The sequence below is a fragment of the Saccopteryx leptura genome, chromosome 5 (genome assembly GCF_036850995.1).
Source record: "Saccopteryx leptura isolate mSacLep1 chromosome 5, mSacLep1_pri_phased_curated, whole genome shotgun sequence".
Classification (NCBI taxonomy): Eukaryota; Metazoa; Chordata; class Mammalia; order Chiroptera; family Emballonuridae; genus Saccopteryx; species Saccopteryx leptura.
Genome location: NC_089507.1, coordinates 165387830 through 165414272, shown reverse-complemented (window position 1 = coordinate 165414272; position 26443 = coordinate 165387830). Strand labels below are relative to the sequence as shown.

General features: G+C 37.9%; 1 protein-coding gene across 3 annotated transcripts in view; it reads right to left on the bottom strand.

Moving 5' to 3' along the window:
• The window catches only part of CEP112 (centrosomal protein 112), a 423550-nt gene extending 397608 nt beyond the window's left edge, over positions 1 to 25942 (bottom strand). The window contains exons 1-4 of one of the 3 annotated variants that reach the window (XM_066386628.1): positions 25834 to 25942; positions 19738 to 19851; positions 17030 to 17220; positions 14743 to 14915 (exon numbers count right to left, since the gene is read on the bottom strand). In XM_066386628.1, coding sequence (XP_066242725.1) covers positions 14743 to 14915; positions 17030 to 17220; positions 19738 to 19843 — 470 coding nt within the window. In that variant the 5' untranslated portion in view covers positions 19844 to 19851; positions 25834 to 25942. The other 2 variants (XM_066386631.1, XM_066386629.1) reach the window with 2 other exon arrangements.
• Positions 25943 to 26443: the final 501 nt, after the last annotated feature.

Sequence of the window (26443 nt, the reverse complement as noted above, 5' to 3'; positions counted from 1 at the left end):
GTGCTATTATGAACAAAGCTTCTATCAACATTCCAATATTTATGTGGACATGCATTTTCATTTCTCTTGACTCAACACCTAGGAATAGAATTGTGAGTCATACAGTAAGTTATCTTAAAGTTTTATAAGAAATTTGCAAACTGTTTTCCAGAGTGGTTGTGCCATTTTCTGTTCCCATCAACACCGTCGGAGACTTTCAGTTTCATCAGAGCATAACCCTATTGGTATTCTCAGTCTTTATCATTTTAGCCATTTTAATGGGTGTGTAGTGGTATCTCATGAAGCTTTATAATTGCATTTCCCTAATGAAGAATAATGTTGATAATCTTTTCATGTGTGTATATTAGCCATTTATATATTTGCTTTAGTGAAGTTTCTGTAAAATCTTTTGCCTATTGAGTTATCTACATTTTCTTGAGTTGCGAGAGTTCTCCACTTATTCTAGACACAAGTCCTTTGTCAGATATGTATTTAGAGTATCTTCTCCCATTCTGTGCCTTACCTAGTAATTTTCCCAAATAGTGTCTTTGAAACAAAAAGTTTTAACTTTCATAGTTCATGTTATATTTTTTCTTTTTTTTTTTAATATCCTATTTTAGAAACTTTTGCCTACCCAAGGTCACAAAGATTTTTCTGTTTTCTTCTAGAAGTTGTATAGTTCTTAGCATTTTCATTTAGGTCTGTAACCCACTTCAGTTTTTTCCCATGTGGATGTTCAGTTGTTCCAACATTAATTTGATGAAAAGATCTACCTTTCTTCATTTAATCCCATTGCCATCTTTGTGAAAAATCAATGGAAACCTATTTCTAGACTCCCCATTCTATTTCATGAATCTATCAATCCTTTCACCAATGCTGCTACTTTTATTACTGAAGCTTTAATTCTACAAATCAGAACCTCTTTCTCTTTTTTTATAATTGCTTTGTTTTTTAAGAATAACTGAGATCAGGCTGAGGACATTCCTGTCTATTCATAACTTGCTGAGAGCTTCTATCAAAGTGAATGTGTTGAAATTTTTTTTTATTCATTGAGAGGAGAAGAGGCAGAGACAGACCCCCATATGTGTCCCAACCGAGATCCACCTGGCAAGCCCACTAAGGGGCACTGCTCTCTTTTCCTCAGCAACCAATCTCTTCTTAGCACCTGAGGCAGGGGCCATGGAGCCATCCTCAGGGCCTGGGGCCAATCTGCTCCAATCAAGCTATGGCTGCAGGAGGGAGGGAGGGAGAGAGAGAGAAAGACAAGAGGGAGGAGGGGTGGAGAAGCAGATGGGCACTTCTCCTATGTGTCCTGACCAGGAATCAAACCCAGGACATCCACACGCCAGGCCAACGTTCTACCATTGAGTCAACCAGCCAGGGCTGGATGTTGCATTTTGTGAAATATTTTTTTCTGCATCTATTGAGATGACTGTATTATTTTTCTTATTTATATAATAAAATAGATTTTCAAATTCTTACTCCTGGGCTAAGGCTATCTAGTCATGATATAATAAGCTTTTTATATTTTCTGGATACAATATGCTAATTACAAATTTTTAAGTCTATGTACATGAGGAAATATTGGTACATAGTTTTGTGTTCTTGTAATGTCTCTGTCTTCTTCTGGAAACAAACAAAAAAATACTGACTTAAAATGAGTTGGGAAGCATTCCCTCTTTCTCTATTTCTTGGAAAAAAGTCATGTGGGATGATAAAATGTTCTTCCATACAAGCCTGATAAATTCACCAAGAAAGTCATCTGAGCTTAGAGATTTATTGGTGAGGTGGTTAATTATAAATTAAATTTCTTTGATATAGGGCCACTAAGAGTTCCCATTTTTTCTTGAGTCAGTATCAATTTTTGTTGACTTTTGAAACATGTCAATTTCAAAGTTTTCACTGGTATAAAGTCATTTATACATATTTTCTTATATTCTTAACATCTGCAGGAGCTGTATGGGGCCTCCTCTTTCATTCATTCCTGATATTGCTAATTTGTGCTTTCTTTCTCTTGTTTTAGTTGTGACAAAATACACCTAACATAAATAAAACTTACCACCTTAACTATTTTTAATAGACAGTTCAGTGGTTTTAAGTACATTCATATTGTTGTGTAATCATCACCGCCATTCATTTCTAGAACTTTTCCATCTTCTTAAACTAAACCTTTGTACCCTTTTAACAATTAATTTCCCTTAGCCTCCAGCCCTTGGCAACCACCATTCTACTTTCTATGGATTTGACTACTCTAGGCACCTCATGTAAGTGCAGTATTACAGTATTTCTCTTTTTGTGACTGGCTCATTTTCCTTAGCACAGTATCTTCAAGGTTCATCCATGCTGTACATGTGTCAGAATGTCCTCCCTTTTTAAGGCTCAATAATATTCCATTGCATGTATGTAACACAGTGTGTTTTGTTTATCTATTCTCCATTGATGGACATTTGGGATGATTTCACCTTTTGGCCATTATGAAAAATGTTAGAACAGGGGTGTACACATATCTGTTCTAGTATTTGTTCCCAATTTTTTTGGATACATACCCAGAAGTGGAACAGCTAGATCATACAGTAACTCTATTTTTAATTTTTTTGAGGGACTATTTTTCATGGTAGCTATGGCATTTTACATTCCCACCAACAGTGCACAAGGGTTCCAGTTTCTCCACATCCTTGCCAACACATTTTCTAGGTGTTTATTTATTTGTTTAGGTTAAGAGTTTATTTTTTAATTGGATTTACTGGGGTGACATTGGTTCACATAATTATACAGGTTTCAGGTACCCAATTCTACAACATATCTCTGTACACAAAATTGTGTGTTCACCCCTCTTCAAAGTCAAGTCTTTGTCCTTTTGTTTTAAAAGTTGCCATTCTAACAGGTGGTATCTCATTATGGTTTTGATTTGCATTTCCAGAATGAGCAGTGTTGTTTTTTAGCACCTTTTCATGTGCTTATAGGTTATTTGCGAATCTTCTTTAGAGAAATGTCTATTCAAGTCCTGTGTCCATTTATCAATTGGGTTGTTAGTTTTGCTGTTGAGTTGTAGAACTCTTTATATGTTCTGGCTAGCAACCTTTTTGCACAGACATGCTTTGCAAATATTTCCTCCCGTTTCATGGGTTGCCTTTTCACTCTGCTGACTGTTATTTGATGAATAAAAGCTTTTCATTTTGATGTAGTCCAGTTTATCTATCTTTTATTTTGTTATGTGTGCTTTTGGTGTCATAGCCAATAAACTACCAAATGCATTGTCATATAGCATTTCCCCTACATTTTCAAGCTTTACACCTAAGATTTGAATGTCTTAATGTAAACATATTGTACACTGATTTTAAAAGTTTATGACAAAACAAAGAAAAAACTACACCTACATCCATTAACATGTATAAATCTGAAAAATATGAAAGAAGTATCAAAATAACATATATGGTATCATTTAATTTATATAAAGTTTAAAAACACCCAAAAAACAAAAAGTGATCAACACAAAATACAAGACAGTGGTCCTCTCAGGAGAAGGGAAGTAGAGACAACAGGGTAAGGACACCAAAGGCTCCTAGAATATTGTAATATGCTTTTTCTTGGCTGTGTTAAAAGGAAATGATGTTTATAATTGTTCTTTAAACTGTATCTGTGAACTTTCATACACATTTTACATGTATACTATGTTTCACAGGTATAAAACATTTTGAATAATACAACTGCATTAGAAATTATCAAAAAATTAAAATGAGAGCTAACTTTCTATTTCATGTCTTTGCATTCATCTGAAAAGCAGGTAATATGCCATCTGCAGAAATATGTGTGGAAAATAAAAATAAATAGCAATAAAGAACAACACAGGAAAGTGTCAAATAATACTGAAAATAAGAAAATGAAAGTAACTCCCAATGATCCACAACATAATTTATTTTAATTTTTCAAAGGGAACTTTATTAGGAATAAAAAGAAAAAAACTAAATGAAAAAAAGATGAGCTTGACAAAACTAAAAAATGACCAGAGATTCAGAAACATTTTAGGGCTTCATATTTTTCCCATTTCTTCCTTTAAAATAACAAATTTGATTATAAAAATTAAAATAAAAAACACCCTCAAAAGTCACACATTTAAATCAACATTTATTAATTTACCTCTGGTTTAACAGTATGACACTCAGAAAGTATTTTAACTCCCTTAAAATTAAGTTTTACAATACACTTATGAGCTGTTATCCTTTTTTGTTTATTAGGACAATCAAAACTGTTCTGTATTATGAATTCACAAAAAGAAAATTGCTTGTGAAATAAAAAGATGCTATTACAAAATCCCACTCATTAAAACTGTTTTTACAAGAAAAAGTGAGCAAGTTTATCAAAAATATGACTCACTGAGTGAAAAAAAGCCAAAAAGAAATGCAAGGCCATTATTTTCAAAGTGATTCCATCTCAGTTACAAGTTTTTTCCACTTGGCCTTGCCTTGTACAGTGTACAGATGATGTGTTGTAGAATCATGCACATGAAATCTGTATAATTTTGTTAACCAGTATCACCACAGTAAATTCAATAAAAAGAAAAAAACATAAAAAATAAAATAGAAAACTCAAAAAAGGAACAATAATTAGCATTTAACATTGAAAATTAATGAGTAGTTAAGTGCTTTTATGAGTGTAAATTGTTTTATTGTTACCCTAAGAAACAGTTTCCATTCCTCATTTACATAGCAGTGTTATTTCTACAGCTCAAGGTTAAGTGTCTACCTAATAGGTATCCATTATATCAAAAATATCAAATTCCATACTAAGTGTTCTACACAAACAAAATTATAAAAATGATTATTTTTCTTAATATAAAATAAATGATTAAGTTTTATCTTTTTTTTTTTAAAGACTTGTTAGGTAGAGCTCCTCTGAAACTGGAGACTGACCAATAGAGGAGCAACTAGAAGTTGACCACAAGTGATCATCATTGAAGAGGGAGATAACCACATATTGCACATCAACACAGAACAAAGGTGTCCCCGGGGGCAGAAGCAGTTTATGTGCACCAATACCCAACTCCTAGTCCCTATCCCCGCTCCACTTCCCCACCTAGCCAGCAGCTCCTCATCTAGCAGGTCAGGTTTTGCAATGGCCCATCAGAAGACCCATGTCTAGAGCTCTAAGTCCAGTAAGGGAGCCACTGATCACCTAGGGCAGTGGTCGGCAAACTCATTATTCAACAGAGCCAAATATCAACAGTACAACGATTAAAATTCCTTTTGAGAGCCAAATTTTTTAAACTTAAACTATATAGGCAGGTACATTCCTTATCGAGGTAGCACCCGCATGATGTATTTTGTGGAAGAGCCACACTCAAGGGGCCAAAGAGCCACATGTGGCTCGCCAGCTGCAGTTTGCTGACCAGGGACCTAGAGCTATTTAAATTAATTAAGTTTTAGTGAGGAAAAAGAGAGAAAGGGCGTCAAATATATGGTGACGAAAGGAGAAATGACTGGGTGGTGAACACAACGCAATCTAAAGATGATGTGTCATAGATATGTACACTTTAAACCTATATAACCACTGTCACCTCAATAAATTGAATAAAATAATTAATTAATTAAGTTTCTAAGTCACACTAGCCACATTTCAGATACTCAAGAGTCATATGTGAATAGTGGTGACTGTATTAGACAGCACTATAGAACATTCCCACCGTCGCTGGAAGTTCTATTGGACCGTGCTGCTGTGGAATGAATGTCTTTGCCCAAACAACAGGGCTATTCTTAAATAAAACGAATGTACCTTTTGTGAATAATACTTAAGAAAATTTTCCAATGTATAATCCTAACCATATTAATTTAAGCCAATGTCCATAAAGAATCCCTAGGAAGGAAAGGTATTGATCAACTCCCCCATAAATTCTTCCTGACAAATTATGAGCAGGAGCTATTTATACTGTTAAGTGTTATTTATACATAAAAATGGAATTTAACAAGGTCGAAATATCCTATTGTGGTTTTTTGAGTATCCCGACTAAAATTGAAATCAATATTTTTAAAGTGAAAATGTTTTTTCACATAAATCAACATAATCACAAGCACCTTTTCATTATACTTGGGCACCATCTGCTGGCCATGTTATTAAACTGCACAAGAAAGGAAACACTAGCTATACTGGGAGACATTTTTTAAGGACATATAGTCCTAGCTTCTTGCCATTATTCATTCCTGGAAAACCACAATATAAAGAGATCATTGTAAAGCAAATCATATTTTCCATAAGGGTAGGACTATAATTGACTCCTCATTTCAAACTAAAATCTGGCATCAAATAACCCATGGAAAGATCTCATTAAAGCAAGATACAAAAATGATAGTCCTCGATAATCATTTAAAATAGAATAATTAAAAAAAATAAAATAATAAAATAGGATATTCTCCAAATCCTTTCTTATAGGTATGAACACATTTATTATTTGGAGGCCACAACATAAATTAAAATATAAAATTTTAATTTATATAAAGTTAACCTATATCTAATATGATAAAAGTAATATAGAAAAATAATAATAACTCTGTTGCATACTCCTAGAATTTTTAAGTCATCTGGATGGTATCTCTTTATAAAAAGGTATCTAAATAAATCCAAACTAATTCCTTCTTTTTTCATCAACAATGTCCTCTATAATAAGCAGAATTAATATGTTTCTTCCACTGCAAAGCACTGTTTAAAGGTCGGGGTTGACTCGACTTTACTCCTCTTCACCGTATCCTAACTCATGAATCTTAGTTTCAAGTAAAAATAACAAGTGGCCGGTGGTGGTGGGTGGCAGAAGAGGGCAAAGGGGGATAAATGGTGATGGACGGAGACTTGACGTGGGGGTGAACACAACGCAGTGTACAGATAGATGGTGCATTATAGACCTGGACTACTGAAACCTATGTGACTACTAACCAATGTCACTCCAATAAAGTCATTAAAATAAATACATAAATAAGTGGTATTAAATGTTTCTTTTTCATCTTTCCCTATCCCAGAACCTAACTGCACTGTGGTGATAAGCGACCAGACCACATCATATTGGACTAAAAAGTCACAGAAATAATTACAAGCCATTAAAAAGAAGCTTCAAAACATTTTTCACAAAATTTTAAGACAAGAATACAACCTACCATATTTTTCGCTCCATAGGACGCACCTGATCATAAGACATACCTAGGGTTTTAAGGAGGAAAATAAGAAAAAAAATATTCTGAGCCAAATGGCGTGTTAAAATATTTAATAAAATACCATATTTTTCGCTCCATAAGGTGCATAGGCATTTTCCCCTCCACTTTGGGGGGGGGGGGAGTGCGTCTTATGGAACAAAAATATGGTATTAGTTTGTGTCTGTCTTTGGGAAAAGGCATGAAAAGAAAACAGAGAGATGACATGAACTGAAGTCTAAATACTCCTTAGGCAGCTTCTAATACATAAGGTGGCAAAATGCAAAAAAAAAAAAAAAAAAAGCCATCCACACTGTATTTTGTCTATTTTGGAAAAAGAGATTTGTTGAATTATCTAAACAAAGAGTCCTTCAAAGTCTCTTCTAAAATACTATTACCACTCTTTACTCTGAGAGTGTGCAGGATTCATACTTATAGTCAAACCTTTTTGCTTAGTCATTTATTTATTTTTCTCAGAAACACAAAAAGATTTTTAGTAACTCAAAATCATTAATGACCAGTGGATTTTAAGATCATGCCCTTTGGAAGGATTATATAATTACATAATTAGAGAGCAGAAGACCGGACAAACAACCTAACCAAGCAGGCATGCAAGCCCCTGTGTGAATGGTTAAAACAACCCTCGCCGCACCAGTGATGATGGACAGCGGTAGCAGCAGCTAACACTTTCACAGGTGCCATGACAAAGACTCTCTAGTGCCATTTTACAAAAGACGAAACTGGGCTTTAGAGAAATAACTAACTTGCCTGAGGACACACGGTTGCCAAGTGTCAGAAGTAAGATGTGAACAAAGGCAAACTGCCTCATTTCAACTCAACCTGGAAACAACCAAGAACAAAGGCACCATCGCTCAGGATTGCTGATGTAGCTCAAGTGGGGAAAGAAATGGACTAAAGTGAAATTTCCCTACTTGCTACATAGAGTACTCATGCCTACATGGCATGCAGGACAAACATGGGGTCTGAAATCATCAAGACCTGGATCCACCACTGGGAAAGGTGCTTGACCTTTCCAAAGCTGCTACCTGTCTAGAAACATATAGAGTCATCATGTCAGCCTCACGCAATTGTAGAGAAGATGTAGTCAGATAACATATAAAAGCTCCCTGAATGGCATCTAGCACACAGCAGGTGCACCATCATGGTACAATTTGTACCACGTGATTTCTGTTTTAACAGATTAGAAATACAGGTGATATACATAAATATTTAGATATTTATTAGAAAAATTTCATTCTTACATTTAAATCTGTGTATTTGTATATATAGTAAAAGTATTCATGTGCATCACTAAAATTAACTCTATGAGAATGCCCAACCAAGATGGTATTTTGGAGGGTAAATTGACTGTTAAAGATCAAAAAATGAGTATGTGATTATTAATAACAACAGACACATGTACAAAAAAAAAAGTCTTTAACTTTTCTTCCAGAGTAGTCTCACTCCCTAAAGGTAAAACAGTTTTGTACATGCCACCCAGAAATCTTCCATGCACATATACACATAGGTACCCACATGTCCTCTTTAAAATATACATACACACACAAATAGAAGCTTACTATATTTTTATGTACTTCTTTTGACTTCCTATATCTTAGAGACCCTTCCAACTAGCCCATATAGATTTGCTACCACTGCACAAGATGTTGAACCTACCAATAATCCCACTAACAGCTCATCTATTAAATTTGTTAATGTGCCAAGCTACTGAAATAGCAATTCATTTTCTGGAAATCAATAATGGCCCAGAACACATGCAGGGACATAGTGGTATATGTAACAGGATGTTAACACTCTATGAAGGCATTCTGTACAACAGGTAAGAGCTGAGCAACATACACAAGTTCAATTACAGTAAGTCCACACTATGGGCTATTATCTGCAATTAAAAAGATGACACAGGTTTAAGACACAGCTAAGTAATAAAAGAACAAGTCTCAGAACAGTACATCTAGTGTAAGTCAATGTGTAAGTTTTAATTATACATGTGGGAATGTATGTGTCTACCGTAGAGTGATAAACACCAAATTGTTGATGACTATTACCTCTTGGGAGGATAATGGAATAAGGAGGACACAGAGTGAAGGACTTCCATTTTTTTTACTCTACGTAGTTCTACACTGAGGTTTCCATGACAAGCATGTACATATTGCCTATAGATTGTATACTTTTCTAAAATGAGGATAAAATCTCTATTAGTCATCCACTGCTGCACAGCAGATCTCCACAAACTGAACAGCTTTAAACATACACACATTTTCTCATGAGTTTCTGCGGGCCAGAGTGCAGGCGCATTCTGCCTGCCATCAGGGTTTGAGCAGAGCTGCGTTCTCACCCGCCGGCTCAGCGAGGGGAGGCTCCACTTTTCCCGATAGCGTGTTGTCAGCAGCCTTCAGTGCCCTTCTAGCCATAGACTTCCAGGCAGCTCACTTCTTCAAAGCCAGCAGGGAAAAGACAGCAAGGCTCTACAGCCAGTCTGATAGCAGGACAGTCTTACACATTATGATGTAATCATGGAAGTGGCATCCCAGCACCACTGCCATATTCTACTAGAAGCAAGTCACAGGTCCTGCCCACACTCAAGGGGAGGATTACATATAACTGTGAACACCCAGGAGGGTTATGGGGCCAGTCATCTGAAAATGTGTCAACTACAAAGATAATCAAGGTCTTCACAAGATCTCAACAGTAGGCATCTGAAGGATACATATATATATCCTGTGAAGAAAATAAGCAGATTTTTGACATGAAAATACAATAAGAGATCTCATAAAATGGCAATGCAATCTGGAAAGTGGTTTTCCTAAAAGAAATCATGGCTAAAAGCGTAACCTTAAACCAAGAACCATGAGAAAGAAAAGAAAGCAGAGAATAAAAGCAGGGCGGACCTAGCCAAGTGCTGAAGCTGTCTGATGTGAAACGCTAAGTTTACCCCTGTATAATGTATATTTGGTGGAAAAAAGAAAGCACAATAATAAGCCTGATAGCATATAACCTCGTAATACTTCTAAGGAGTTCAAAAGCAGGCTACACACCGCACCCACAGGAAGAAGAAAGGTAAAGGAAAGGTGCTGTCTCTGCTGAATAGGGAGTCCTCACAAAGAGGCTTCAAAAGGACCCTGCATCTTTAATAATATACAAAGGCTGGGACACAAACAGCATAATCTAAAATGCCATTAGAAATCCTTCACATACAAAAAGGTCTAAGTAAAGCAGGATTTTATAAAGTGATCAAAAAAGGAACACTAAGGGGGGAAATCTTTTAAGATTAAAGAGGTTTTTCAAAGGACAAGTTGAAGTGGTTGTAAAATTTATGAGGCAGCCTTAAACTTCAGTTCTAAGCAACAATAAATTATTCACTATAAAAATATACATGTGTCAAATATTATAAGTCTCTTAAACTTTTTAAAACAATTTCTTGCTGAACTGATTAGAGGTATTAGGTCAACACTAGCAGATACTTTTTCATTAGCACAGTGCGACCACTCTGGGGAGAGGAGCCACTCTGGAATAGAAACAGCAAGGCAGACCATCACTGGACTTGACTACCACTCATCTGAACTCACAGTTTATGTTTGGCCTTATGATCAATTTTATTGCCTTTAGCTAAACTAAATGTTAGTTTAGTTTCTAAATGCCTTCAATTTAGTAAATAAAATTTCTAATATCTGTTAAATTAATTGAGAAATGTACACAAAAAGATGCACTGTAATGTTTTGTTTCTACAGCCTAACTGGCCTTTGACCTTACTGGCATGCTAACACCTGACTAGACAGATATTTAAGTGTCCCTTCCAGCTCCTTCATTGTGTCTGCATTCCTTGGTGTGTGAAGGGCATCTCCAGATTGTACGACCATACTTCTCTAAATCTTCTTAATTTGATCTTTCCCTCAATCTCTGTGTGCCATTCTCCATGGGCTTACCAAATATACATGCCTATAGAGTTCCTACCAGATTCCTGCATAGTGCTAGCCACTGAAAATATAGTGCAAACAGGAAAATCATAGTTCTTGCCTCATGAAATTTACAATCTAGTAAAAAGGCACAGAAACAGAACCTCTGGCCTGACCAGGAGATACTGCAGTGGATAGAGCATCGAACTGGGATGCGGAGGACCCAGATTCAAAACCCCAAGGTTATCGACTTGAACGTGGGCTCATCTGGTTTGAGCAAGGCTCACCAGCTTGAACCCAAGGTTGCTGGCTTGAGCAAGGGGTCACTCAGTCTGCTGTAGCCCCCCGGTCAAGGCATGTATGATAGAGCAATCAGTGAACAACTGAGGTGCCGCCATGAAGAATTGATGCTTCTCATCTCTCTCCCTTCCTGTCTGTCTGTTCCTATCTGTCCCTCTCTTTGTCTCTGTCACCATAAAAAAAAGAAATGGAGCCCTGGCCGGTTGGCTCAGCGGTAGAGCGTCGGCCTAGCGTGCGGAGGACCCGGGTTCGATTCCCGGCCAGGGCACACAGGAGAAGCGCCCATTTGCTTCTCCACCCCTCCGCCGCACTTTCCTCTCTGTCTCTCTCTTCCCCTCCCGCAGCCAAGGCTCCATTGGAGCAAAAATGGCCCAGGCGCTGGGGATGGCTCTGTGGCCTCTGCCTCAGGCGCTAGAGTGGCCCTGGTCGCAACATGGCGACGCCCAGGATGGGCAGAGCATCGCCCCCTGGTGGGCAGAGCGTCGCCCCTGGTGGGCATGCCGGGTGGATCCCGGTCGGGCGCATGCGGGAGTCTGTCAGACTGTCTCTCCCTGTTTCCAGCTTCAGAAAAAAAAAAAAAAAAAAGAAATTGAACCTCTGCACATGTGGTGAGTGCAACAAAGAACACAGAACACTTTGGTGAAAAGAGTCACCTACACAGACTGGAAATGTCAGGGAAGGCTTGATGAAGTTATGAGATCTGAAGCTATGAGGTCTGCTTTTCCCATTAATTGCTTATTATATAAGTGATAACTAAAGCCTCACACTCAAGTAATTTCCATTAAAATGCTATTTTATTACAGCGAAACAACAAATAAAAATAATTTGTTAAACTTGTGGAGATTTTACTATGATTTTCCAGAAAAAAAATCACTAATATTTGAAAACCATTCTGTTTTCTCAAACTTGACCCTCTGTCATGAGAAAGAAAACTGGAAATCTCATCTGTTTCCTATCCTGAATCCTACTCATACAAACCTCAGTCTTCATGACTACTTCTACAGCTACACAAAATCATGGCACAGAAATTACCCATGTACTTATTATCTCTCTTCCCTATTCACCTACAACGGCTATAGATCAAACGTCTCTCAGACTAAACACGTAACAAGTGGGTGATGATGCTACCGGACATTCTTCACTTCTACTAAGACACAGTCTCTCCCTTTTCTTGAATCATGTGATCCCTTTTATTTATCTTTCTTCTTTCTACTTTTGATAGAATATAAAAATGAAAAACAAATACTTTACTTTCTCTTAACCCTGCTTTAAAAAACAGCTCACTACGAAGTGCAATTGACCTGGAAGGCAGAGTCAGAGAGCAGCAGGACATAGTGGAGCACACTGCACTGGGGGAGTGACCAAGCAGTACTTATCTCCAACAAACGGCTGTCTTGCAAAAGATTGCTGGGTCTCCACTTTTTTTTAATTTATTGATTGATTTTAGAGAGATAGGAAGAGAGTGAGAGTAAGACAGAAACATTAATCTGTTCCTACAAGTGCCCTAACCGGGGACAACTTTTGCATACTGGGATGACACTCTAACCAACCAAGCTATCCAGAGAGGGTGCTAGGCCTCCATTTTTTAAAATAAGCCAGAAATATAGGTTTTTATACAAAATTCTCTAATTGTTCATTTTGACAATTCATTAAAAAACATTTAAAGATGTTATATAAGTCAAGCAAAACAAATCTATACAAATGATTCATTTGGTCAAGGAAGATCACCAATTTCCAACCTCTGGAAAACTCCAAGACATAGGAAACTCCTTTAGTTCACCTTTATACTATAATCTCAATATTCATCACACCCGAAAGGAGCCTAGCATTTAGTCAAACACTCAACAAACCTTTTGGTGCATTTCACAGCCAAACCAAGAACTGTATTTTTCTTTGTATGTACCGTATTTCCCCATGTATAAGACGCTCCCATCTATAAGGCACACCTTAATTTTGGGGCCCAAAATTTGAAAAAAAAAATTACATAAAGTTATTGAACTCATGTTTTATTCAACATAAAATTCATACAACTCCTCATCACTATCAAAACTTCCATCCATTAGCTTGTCCTCTTCTGTGTCTGATGACGAATCACTGTCTTCAACAATGAGCGCAAAAACAAGTGCGAAAAAGCCGGAAATGCAAGTAAAAAAGTCTAGAACTATTGTGTAATACGCACCCGGTTTTTAAAACCCAAATTTTTTGAAAAAATGTGCATCTCATACATGGGGAAATATGGTACATCACAGTCTTTTTACACCTTCTTTTACCTGCTTATTGGCTAACAAAAATGCCATAATTACACCTCTCCTATTTTTAAATCTCCTATGAATACAAAAACAAGCATTTTACACCACCTCCTATAGACTTATCTATTCATTTCTTTTTATTCTTCTGAACATGTCCTTAATTATATCACCTCTTCCTTTTTGCCTCTCCACTTTATTTCCCCTAATCAAAAACATTCATATGGACTGGATTTTCTGCTTTGTGTATCTGTTCTTTCCCAACATGATACTTAAGGTCTGAAAAACATAACCAGACTATATCAAACTATAAAAACGTTTCAAATTACTAATAACATTTCTATATATGATTAAGTAATAAACCAAAGAACATGTAGTAGAAAAGAAAGATTATATTGTTAACCAAATCAAATTCCAAAAACTAAAATTACCAAGAGAATGGTGAGGAGTGAAGTATGAAGTATGGTGCATGTTGACGGACACTGTCCAATATTTTAACACTTTAGAGAACAATGCCAAAGGTAAAACTCAAAATCTGATAAAAGCCCAAATCAAGTCTATCCCTCCTAAAGGCCAAAAGTTATACTACAACAATAATCATCTTTTTGTGTATTTTGAAAACTTAGAAGTTAACTTTTGTTTGCACTAAAAATCCTACTTAAGCTTAATACTCTAGTAAGAAAGCACAGTTTAATGAGGTTTATGTTTATATTCATTACTTTATTAAATCAAAACAAATATTGTTCAATGAGGGGAAAAGAAGATAAATTCAAATATAAGCTTTAAGATGGATATGTAAGATGTTGCAGTCATTGATAATATTCTTAATTCATGCTTGTCATAAAGGTACACAGAGAACTGCATTATTTAAAGAGTCTCAGGAAACACTTTCCAAGCAATGGAATGTAAGTAAATATATTAGATATTCAAAAAGTGGTTAAAAATATAACAAATTTAAAACCAAAACTGGCATTTTACCTTCCCAATATCTCTTCACAGACCTCAACTTTAACAAAAATATAAAGTAAACCAACTACTTACCAATAAAAAAAGGAAAAGGAAATGTATGAATCAGTTCCAAAGACAGGCTAAATGACCCAACACATGTGAAATTACATTGTCACAGCGTACCTGTGGCCATCAGGTGGCGACTGCACCGGAGAGTAAGTGTCCCCAGAAGAAAGCCTCCACACCTCCCCTAGCGGGTGCTCACTTGTCCCCAGCTCACCCATCACCCAGTCTGGTAATTCTTCTGGGCTCGAACCTTTCACTCGTGCCGGATTTGGTTCATCAAAATAGATGGACTGATTTTTTAAAATTAGAAAAATTATTCTTTCAAAATGTACTATGATTAAATAATTAGTTAAGATTTCCATCAAGTTTAAACTTTGGTAACCTATCAAATACTCAAATTAAACTACAAAAACATACATAAAATGTATCAGTCAATCCACAATTAAGAAATATTAAATTACATAAAATGAATTACATTTACATTTTAGTTGTGCTCTGCTATAAAAGAAAACTCATAAATGACAAAATTGCATAACAGATAAATCTGATAATTATTTGTATTACAAAAGGAATATCAGGTAAACATAAATGGAAAGTTCTTTTTAAATCATGCGCTCTCTTATTTCTTTCTATAATCATTACTCTGCAGCCCCTCTCCAAAAAAATCAGTGGGCAGAGAAAGCGCAATAAATAAAAATCAGGAATCCCTATATACGATGAGAAGAGCAGGGTTGAAGCCCTGGGATTTAGTGCTGGCTGTGCCACAGCTGAGCGGGACATTCCAAGGCAGCCTCCAGGCCTTCTCATTATTATCTCTAAAATAGAGCCTCCCTACGAGTTTATGAAATTGAGTGTGAATGGAAAACAGAATACAGTATACTCATAACTTAACATCTGAATGTGTTTCAGAGAATATTCTATATTTAGTCATTAAGGAGAATGACATGAGCCCATTTTTTCTCTTTAAAGTGAGCCAGGCTTTGGGATACATTTCTGAAGAAAATTCTGCATTAAGTGGATACTTCTCCAACATTTCCCTCAATCACACACAAAAATCCTCAAGGGGGCTGCTCTCTAGGGAGGTGTGAAACACAACCCTCTAGCCCAAATCGAACATGCACAATAATTTCTTTTTAAGTGAGATAGTCACTTCAATGTTTAATTAAATATCAAGTCAAGTAACTACTATCTCAAAGACTTACTGATTTTAGGCAAAATGTACAGTTCTACTTTAACACACGATTGGCATTCTCCCATGGACAATATGTAGATATTATAGTCTAATTGTGCAGCACGCCTCTTGAATAAATTTTTGGTTTAACTGATAAAATACTAAAAAAAAAATCTTAAAATACATCATTATACAAGAATTCTTCAGTTTATTTTTTTAATGTATCCTAACAGCAACTACCAATACCTAGAACTCAAATCAGATTTCTCAAGTATCAAACATCATACAAACCAAGCCATCATACAGTCAACAATTCACCAACCAAGTATAATTATAACTGCCTTTTAACAAACCTGATTTTGATAATGAAATTAAATAAAGTACAGGAAATCACTTCTAAACTCCAACCTACTACTGTCATTTTATTAAGAGTAGAGCCCTGGCCCGTTGGCTCAGCGGTAGAGCGTCGGCCTAGCGTGTGGAGGACCCGGGTTCGATTCCCGGCCAGGGCACACAGGAGAAGCGCCCATTTGCTTCTCCACCCCTCCGCCACGCCTTCCTCTCTGTCTCTCTCTTCCCCTCCCGCAGCCAAGGCTCCATTGGAGCAAAGATGGCCCGGGCGCTGGGGATGGCTCTGTGGCCTCTGCCCCAGGCGCTAGAGTGGCTCTGGTCGCAACATGGCGACGCCCAGGATGGGCAGAGCATCGCCCCCTGGTGGGCAGAGCATCACCCCTGGTGGGTGTGCCGGGTGGATCCCGGTCGGGCGCATGCGGGAGTCTGTCTGACTGTCTCTCCCTGTTGCCAGCTTCAGAAAAATGCAAAAAGAAAAAAAAAAAGAAAAGAAAAGAAAAAAAAAGAGTAGAAAGAAACTTTAAAAGTCACTCAATCCAACCCCATAAAAAGGATTTAATAACAAATTTACAGGCATACATAAAATATTTTTATAAACAGGGAAAATTAAGGCTCAAATTTAAAATGCACTTTAAATTTTTTAGAAATATTGTAGAATACTGTGGGATGACTAAATCAGTAAGTATAAGCACCTTACCAACCAATATCTAATTTCTGTTCAAAGTAGAAAAAAATTGAATCAGAGAGAAAAAAAACATTAGTTTTAACTCATATATTATCTAGGACTTATAACTTACCCAAATGACCATCCCCACAAAGGGATGCTAAATAGACCATTTTAAAGAAACTAAACTAGTACATCTTTGGGTTGATGACACCTACCATGTACGAGGGTAAAGTTTTTAGTGTTCCTGGTTCAGGTCGGTGTGTAAAAGGGCCTTCAATCACTCCTCGCTTGAGCATATGCAATAACAGCTTTGCATACAAGTTCCGATTCTTCCTGCCCACTACTCCTGTACCTGTTCCTGAAGGCTCACACAGCTTTCTAATCCAAAGGGCACACCTCTGCCGTTCTAGAAATACATAAAAACTATAAGGACACAATTTCTCAGTAAATAAACATTAAATAAAAGACTACATAAATCTGCTTTTGTCTAGAGAGCAGACGGCAAACTTACTCTGTAAGGGACTCACAGTAAACACTGTAGGCTCTGCAGGCCAATGAACTCTGGCATAACTGCTCCGCTCTGCCACTCGAGCATGAAATCAGCCACCACCACGTGCCAACAAAGGGGCATGGCTGTTTTCTAATAAAACTTTACCAAAAAGGCAGCAGGCTGGCTTTGGCCCAGAGGCTACAATTTGCCAACCCCGGTCTAGAGTTAATCAGGCAAGACAAACGCAAAGAAATTTACTCAGAAATAAAATCTCTGCCTTACTGTCAAAGTGATGACATAAAAAATTTGCTGTAAAAACATCTTTAAAATAATTTTAATTGTTTTGAAAAATCTTTCTATAATTCTCATTATACAAACCAAGAAAGAGATAAAAGGCAGTCTTATTTATTTAAGCATTTTAAAGTTAATCTAAAATTAAATCTCAAATGTTTTATTTACTAAAGCTGGTAATATTCAGGGATTTATAGTTGATTTACTTAGGGTTTTCTTTTAACCTCTCTAAAAATAATTGAAGGCTATTTACATGTAATTTTTTTAAATAATTATCCTTTTAAAAACTACCTTAAAAATATAGCACAGTCTAATCCACATATAATATAGAGCTATTTATTGACTATCTTTATCTTGCCATGACACAGAATTGTTTTTAGGTCTCATGAAAACTATTTTGACACTAATCTTTTAACAGTCTAACTCAATTTGAGGATTATATATCTAACACAAATCATAAGCCTGCTTTAATCTCTTAGTTTCTAAAGGTCACATTCATTTATTGTTCTACCTGCAAAAATTGCTGGAGCTGGATTTCCTACCTTGCTCATACCGGATTTATCATCACAGGTTTGAGAGATAGCCTCTAAAGGACTTTGGTATTTTTACCTTTGAAAATTATATAACCACAAAGCAAACTTCATGAAATATCGGGCATACTTTGTGCAAAAGTAAAACTGATAAACTTAAGTAATCAGTTTTCCAAACTATGTATTTTCTCTACACCCAACAGCAAACTGAAGTCTACATAGTTTTGGAATAGCTACAATTCGGTATGACTTAATTCATTCCTTTACTTAAAATGATGGGAAAACCCTTTTCACAAGTAGAATTTAGCATTAAAAAGATAGAAATTGTTATGTCTGCTTAGATTCCTGACTGGGGTGTGATTTCCCAAGCATCAATTAAGAATTAACTAAATAAGAGAAGGCCAGGGAAGTACTAATACTGACAAAGAGTCATGAAACAAAAATTAAAATTAATCTAATTCTTATATCTAAAACCCATTTTTAAAAGAAGATAAATATGACAATAGCTGGATTTGAAATACATTTATAATGGGAGATTTTAATAAAAATTTTTCCTAATCAGATCTCAGACAAAAGGAAAAAAAGGTAGTAAATATCAAAAGGTGACCAACAGTATAGAAATATCATTAAATACTAATTCAAAAAATCATGAATGAGCCGTGATATGTGAAACAATCACTCTGAAGACTAGCAGAGGAAGAAAGAAGAGGTTGCAGTCTGACAGGCAGGTGGGCAGTGGGAGAAGCTCGGAGGGAAGACCCTGCCAAGCCACCGTGGACAGGGAAAAGTAGCAGGCCTGGGACAGTGGGTGACCACAGTAGGCACAATTCATATACTACCCTCCCTTCTCCCTGTGCAGCTCCCTGGAACAAATATCTAATATCGACTTGGTTCCTTATTTTGAATATAGGTTTCCCTCAGACACCTCAGAGAAATTAGGAAACTTAGAATAAAAGCCAGTTTCTTGGCCCCACTCCAAACCCTCCACTTGAAAGCTGCCAAATCAGATATACCTTTACAATCAATCTTATGCCCGGTATAACTCAGAGAATCTTCCTGGTCCCCTAACCTCTTTCCCATTGCTCCATATATCTTCAGTTATTTAAAAATTCTTTGACTTGAAACAGATACACTCTCGTTTCATAATTACAGATAACAGGCCAGAAACTGGAGACAAGTTAAGCAGCAAAAACTCATTCATACTTAAGTTTATTCAGTCAACCCAAAGCATACAAGACCAATAGCTTCCTTTCCACTTCTATAAACAAAATGGTCAGACAGAGGCGGACAGTAGGCTCCTCCTGAAAGAGGAAACATTCCCATGGTGGGAAAAAAAAAGATGCAGGAATAAACGGTTGTAGCTAACTTTAGAGATCAGTTCATGAAACATAAAAAGGGATATCACAATCTTTCCATGGCTTACTAGGACATTCTCACTAAAGTCCTACTGATCCTTAACCAGCTTAAAGTAAACAATCCTACATCAGCTTAAAATGAAAATTGGTATTAAAAGAATTCAGCTTTTTTTCCATCTTGATGGTTCACTGGTTTGATAAAATAATATAAAGAAAAAAATTAATCTTAAGTATCTAATTTTCAAACATAATCTTACCTGACCTATGGGGTAATTTTAGAACGAAGGGTTTCATATCTACCACAAAGTGATCAAATTCCACATCCAGCTTCTCCCATTTCTCCTCTTCACTTTCCACTTCCATAATTCAGTCTGTAAAAGATTTAAAACTAAAATATTAAGGATCTGCATGCAGAAAACTATAAAACTGATAAAAGAGATAGAAGAAAATTCATTAGCACCAAATATCAATTCTCCCCAAGTTGATCTATAGATTTCATGCATTTCCAATCAAAATCCTAAAAGTACCCTCTGTATATATATACAAGCTGATTCTAAAATTTATACTTTACAAAGTTAAAGAATCTAGAATTGCAAAAACAATTCTGACAAAAAAGAGCAAAGTTGTAGGACTCACAATACCCAACTTTAAGATGTACTATAAAGCTATAGCAGTCGAGACAAGGCGGTACTGGAGAAAGGGTAAGACACATAGACCAATGGGACAGACTAGAGTCTACAAACTGACCAGTCAAATATGGACAACTGACTTTTGAAAAAGGTGCAATTCACAGAGAAATTATATCTTTACAACAAATTATGCTGCAACAGCTGGACATACATACAAAAAAAAACCCCTACACAAACCTCAACCTACACCTCATTAGCATCTATAAAAATTAATTCTAAATAAATCACAGATCTAAGTGTAAAATAAAAACCTATAAAACTTTTAAAAGAAAATATAGGAAAAAATTTTCATGACCCTGGAAAAGGCAAAGATTTCTTACATACAACATGAAAAGCACTACTCCTATAAGAAAAACTTGATAAACTGGTTCTCATCAAAATAAAAAACAGTTGCTCTGCAAAGGACTCTGTTAAGGAACTGAAAAGAAAAGTCACAAACTCAAATATTTATGAATTATGTATTTCATAAAGAACGTATATCTGGAATACACAGAACTCTCAAAACCGTAAGAAAACAAAAATCCAATAAAAATAATCAGCAAAAAATTAGTCTCTTTACCAAAGAAGATAATCAGATGACAAGCAAGCACATGAAAAGATGCTCAACATTTTTCGTGACTAGGGAAATGCAGATTAAAACCATAAAGAGATATCACTATACAGACAGCTGAAACTACAAATGCAAACAATACCTAGTGCTGTAAGGATGCAAAACAACAGGAACTCACCAGCACAGCCTGTAGGGATGCAGAACGGTACACCACTCTGGAAACCAGGTGAGCAGTTTCTTACACAGTTAAACATACTTTACCATGACCCAGAAATCCCACTCTTGGGTATTTACCCAAGTGAAACATCTATATCTAGACAAAAACCTGAATGTAAGGTTTATAGCAGCCTTTTCTTCTGCAATCACCAAATACTGGAAACAAGCCAATGTCCCTCACCTGGGGAATGGGTAGACAAACTATGGTAAAAAGCAGAATGAGACAGTACCCAGCAACAAAAAATAATGAACTACTGATATAACTAACTAAATAAACTTCGAACATACTACGCTTAGTGAAAGAACCATTTTCAAAAGGCTACATACTGTATGAATCCATTTGCATGATATTCTAGAAAAGACAAAGTATGAAAACAGATCAGAGGTTCACAGAAATTAGCAGTTGGTAAAGATCCGAATACAAAAAGGCGGCATAAGGAAATGATTTAGGTGTTGGAACTGGTCGGCATACTGCCTGTGGAGGAGTGGTAAGACCGTACTTTACACATGCGTAAAATGCACAGAACTGTATCCCAAAAAATTTAAATTTAATTTTAACTATGTAAATTTAAATTTTTAATTACCCCCCCAAAATTAAAATATTGGTCCTTGTATTCCTCCCTAATTAGTGAGGAAAACACTGAATATAAAGAAGAGAATCCCCAAAATCAGAAATGTAGGTTTTAACAAAATTCCTTACGTTAAAAATACTGTACATCTATACTCAACATGTTTAAGTTATGAAATGTCTTGGTAAGGACATATCTCTACAGTATATAAGGTGTCCAATTGTCATTTACTCAATTAACAAATTACATATTTGGGAAAAATATCTCTGTTCTGCCTCATGGTCATTCTTGCTACACAGATGGTCCTCCCTCTGCTAAAGCAGCTTCTAGTATTTACCATCATTACTATCAACAGCCTCTTCACAGAAAGTTCTCTGTACCCTGTCTCTGGAAGGAAACCCTAGCTTTCACTGGCTGACCTGACTTCCCTCACAGTCCAGAGTGAGCCAAGGTTTCCAATCCTCTGTCAAGGATGTGCATGCGCTCTGTGGAGTCTGAAACTCTCTCCCCCCAACCTTGCCCAGGAAGGAAAATTGTTTCTTAGATCTATCCCACCTTCCCAACCTCTTCAACCTCAATCCAGAAATTCTCATTTTATGAGGCTCCTTCCAACTGCCTGATACTTCCTACTCTCCATTCTCAACACTGTCATCTCACAAACCCTTCCATCTGATCGCAGCCTCTTATCTCTTAAACTTTCTCCTTATTCCACTTGATCTTTTCTTTACACTCAGCAGGACTATGATCCCTTCACACACCCCCTTCGTCCCCTGACTAAGGGTTGGCTGGAGAAAAATGGCACTGCCTTGTAGTCAGATGGCTCCCAATCTTCCCTGAATCTGCAGGAGTCTTTTACTATTTCCTACTCCACAAAGCAGCTTTTAAACTTTTACCAGACATCTGAAAGCCCCTTAAATAAAGCACTCCAGCCTCCCCTTGAGCTCAATTTTAAATATCTTACTTCCTGATTTATAGAAGAAAATAGTCAGATGGTAACACCCCAAAATGCAATTCTCTCCACTTCTTAGAGAGCACACACTTCACTCCATTACTTCTGTATCAGCAGCATGAACTCTCCTCTCTCCTAATGGCAACACCTCCATCACCTACCAACTACCTCCTCACTGTGTCAAACTACCCAGCCCTGCTGACTGTTCCCATTTTCTCACCCCCTACCCAATATATCAACAAATACTCAGAAATACTTCAAACCAGCCAGTATCTCTATTCTAGCTGCCGCTATCTCAGAGAAAGCCCTTCCAACCACCTACCTACAGCCAACTTGACTTTTCCCTACTGTAACCCTCACCCGTACTAGAGGGTTTCCTAAGTACAAAACTACTTTTAAAAACTTCTCCTGGCTGCCTGCTACAACAGGATACTTTCTAATTCAAAGTTAGCCTTACAAATCCCTTTGCATTTTAAGCCCATCTCTCACCCCTCCCTACACCCACACACATACACATACTTTGCTTAACTACACCAACCCACCAATGGCCACTTCACCAACAAAGAACTTCTCACCATTCTTCAAACACTCAAAAAGCCCTTACATGAGTCCACCTCCTTTCCACAGCTGATCCCTCTATCAGGTAAACATACTACAAATGTCCCTTCTGAGTGAATATTGTCCCACTTATCATAGATTGTTACTCCATTCTCAGTGTGCGCTGCTCAAATCTGTGTAGTAGCATTTATCAATTTATCATGCTATTACTTTTTACACATCTGTATATTACTTGCATGCAATCTACCATCTAAGAGATGTTCTCAGAAGGCAGAGACCATGATGTACACATCTTAGTACATACATAGCACACGGCGTGGTACATATTAGAAGCTGAAGAATTGGTAAACGAATGTTAATATAAGGAATTAATGTCCCACTTTTGCATAGCTAGACTTTTTTTTCTTTTCCATATCTCATTCTGAATACCAAATAGGTCTTCTAGAAAAGAAATAGCATATGCTTTTAATTCTAGTTACCAAAACTGGTCACCATACATTCTGCATTACAGAAGAAACACATTTTCAAATTCAAAACTTGGTTAACATAAATTTTTTTTCTGCCTGGTTAGTCAGCTTGGTGTTGTTTGGTTGGTTGGTTCTCCTTCACATTCCTGCAATAACTAACTGCACTCCTCTGTGACTATATCAGTTATGTATTTGGTAACAGGGGGTTATGATACCACTGCTGGATGTCAGATCATAAAGCTGAAAACCAACTATTCAAATGGATGAAGAAACTCATAAACCCAGAATTTTAAGCACAGCTCTGGCCTAGAAGTGTACTCCCGGGCTTAAACATCCTGCCAGTGCAATCAAACATTTGTCTGAGAGTACTCACAGTTAAGGGTAAAGCAAAAGGCTCATAATAATCACTCAATAAATCCTCTGACAGAGGCAGGAGATGACAGTGTTTAATGTCAGAGGAAACTAAAATTCAAAGTTAAAACACTCACCGAAAGTCATGAAATTAAGCCCAAAGCTCAGATTAAAATTCTGAAATCCCTAGCTCTCAGATCCATTATATCAAACCACTTGGCCATTTACCTAAAAGTCAGTAATATCTCCAACTAATATTGAAAAAAATTTATTATCAGAAAGGCAATCAGAATTGCTATAACATATAGTACTGGGGTACACATTTTTTTAAAAAAGAAGAGGCAATGTAATATATGATAAAAGCTAAAACTCTGCTTCTCCTTATCCCTTTTTTATTTTCCATCAAAATAAGAAATGCAAAAAGAAAAAAATTAATTTACCATTTCAAACCTTCAAGGAATTCTTGCTACACAAATTACACCTTATAAATAAATATATCTACTTAGTTCCAGCTAATCAAACAGTTTTACTATTAGAATTGCAGATTTAAATGATTAGAACTGAAAAAAATAAAGCTCTATCTTGGATATAGACTTAAGAGTGTGCCTACCAGCCAAATTAATTACTTCAAAAGTAAAAAAGAAGTGCATTGGGTGACTCTTGCTATAATCTATATTTGATCGTGTCTTATATTTAATTCACCAGCATTGTCTTGTTTTAAACCTATTTCTATGTGGACCTTTTCAAGTTGCTTAGCTGCCACAGGAATCAGCAAAGCATGAGCAAGCCACAAATATTGAAGGGCTTTGGGAACAAAAAGCGGCCACAACTGTAAACAAACACTGCACTCCAAGTGTATCATGCCCCTTGCCAAACACAACAAACATCTTCCTGAAAAATGGCGTGCGTGTAATCAATTTTGTTCAATCAAACCGTATTTTAAACACATGGTGGGTCATTAAGGAAACCTGAAACGTGCACGTTAGTGCATCAAAGTCTTCCAGGTGCATGGGCACCTGGCTTACCCACTGGGTGTGTGGACAGCTACCAGAGACTTGACTGCGCCTTCCCTGATTGTGCCAGGGGCATGCTGTGTGTGTGTGCTTTGCAAACGCATCGCAGTCATCGCCCTGAGACTGGCACGATCAAGCAGCCACTTCCCAGAGGAGGGAGCTGGGGCTCAGTAGGGTTCGGAACTGACCGCGGGTCCCACGGAAAGCGGCAGGTGGGCCTGAATGAACACTGTGCCCGGACACTGATGCACCACTAGAAGAAGGCAGGTGTCATATCATTGGGCTTTTCTATTTATTTTTACTTATCTTTATTAAGGACCACAAAAAAAAAATGCTACACAGGAATCAGAATAAGAGCTGTTCGTATTCATTTAAGTTGTTCTCTTAAACACTTAAATATATATATATATTGTATAAACCCAGAAATACTCCGTAGCTCCCAGCACCTGGATGCTTGGGACAGGGCCCTCCCAAGAGACGGTGATAAGCATCGTTCCCACAAAGGAAGCGGCACACCGGTTCCGCCCTACATCCAGAGTCGCGGACCCAGCTCTGGGAGGAATGTGACAAGTCCAGTGTGCCTTGCCCGTGAGTGCCTTCCCCGGCCACGGAGGGCAGCTGCGGCCCGCGAGGCCTGCGAGGCCCGCGAGGCCCAGGCCGTTCCCCCGCTTGTCCAGCACACGGATTTCCTCTCCCCAGCGGCAAATCCTCTGGTCCGACTTCTGGACCTCGTCGCGTTGTCCGTTTCTCAGACTGGACTCAGAACTTGCCGAACCCGCGTCCGGGCTGGAGCTCCCTCTGCCAGTGCAACCCGGAGGTCCGCGCCGAGCCCCCCGAACGCCGCGCGCGCCCCGCGGGCCTGGAGAACCGGCCCGGGGCCTGCTGGGGGACGCCCCTCCTGTGCTACCCCGCCCAGGCAGAATTCCACCCGAGAACCCGGGGGCGGGGGCGGGGAAGGGGAATCGGAAAAACAAGAACCTGGCGTCCCTACATGCAAGCTTTTCCGTCGCCAGCGGCCCCGGCCAAACGGTTTCAAATCCGTGCGGGCTGTTGCCGTCGCCACCGCCCTGCAGGCCGGGGGCGGGGCTACCCGCATTCGCATTCCCCGCCCCCTTTCCCACCTCCGCCCGCCGCCGCACCGCGCTGTTGCCATGGCGACGCTTGGCGCTCCTGCAGCCACCTCGGGGCAGGCCGGAGGCGGGGACTTCCGCCCTCGCGTTTCCCTTCCACCCCCTAAACTCGATTCCGGCGTACTGGCGACACCGTTGCCATGACGACGGTCAGGTCTCGGTCTTGGGCGCAGGCTCCAGGCTCGCATTCCAATCTGGTGGCTCCTAGGCGGATCCCAGGTCCCGGCTTGCAGGATAACCAGACCTCTAGCTGGGCACTGCTGCCCTCGAGCATCACAAGTGTAGACTGAACACACTTTAGCGGCTGTGGAGGAAGAACAGATAAAGGGCAGAGAAAATGGGATTACTGGAAGGTGTGCACAGGAGTTGTCCTTTGTTTGAACAGACACTACGAGTTGAATGAGTCTAAAAACGTGAGAACTTACTGCCTGGTGTCTTTCTCACAACCCAGAGGAGAATAGGGTTTGTGAA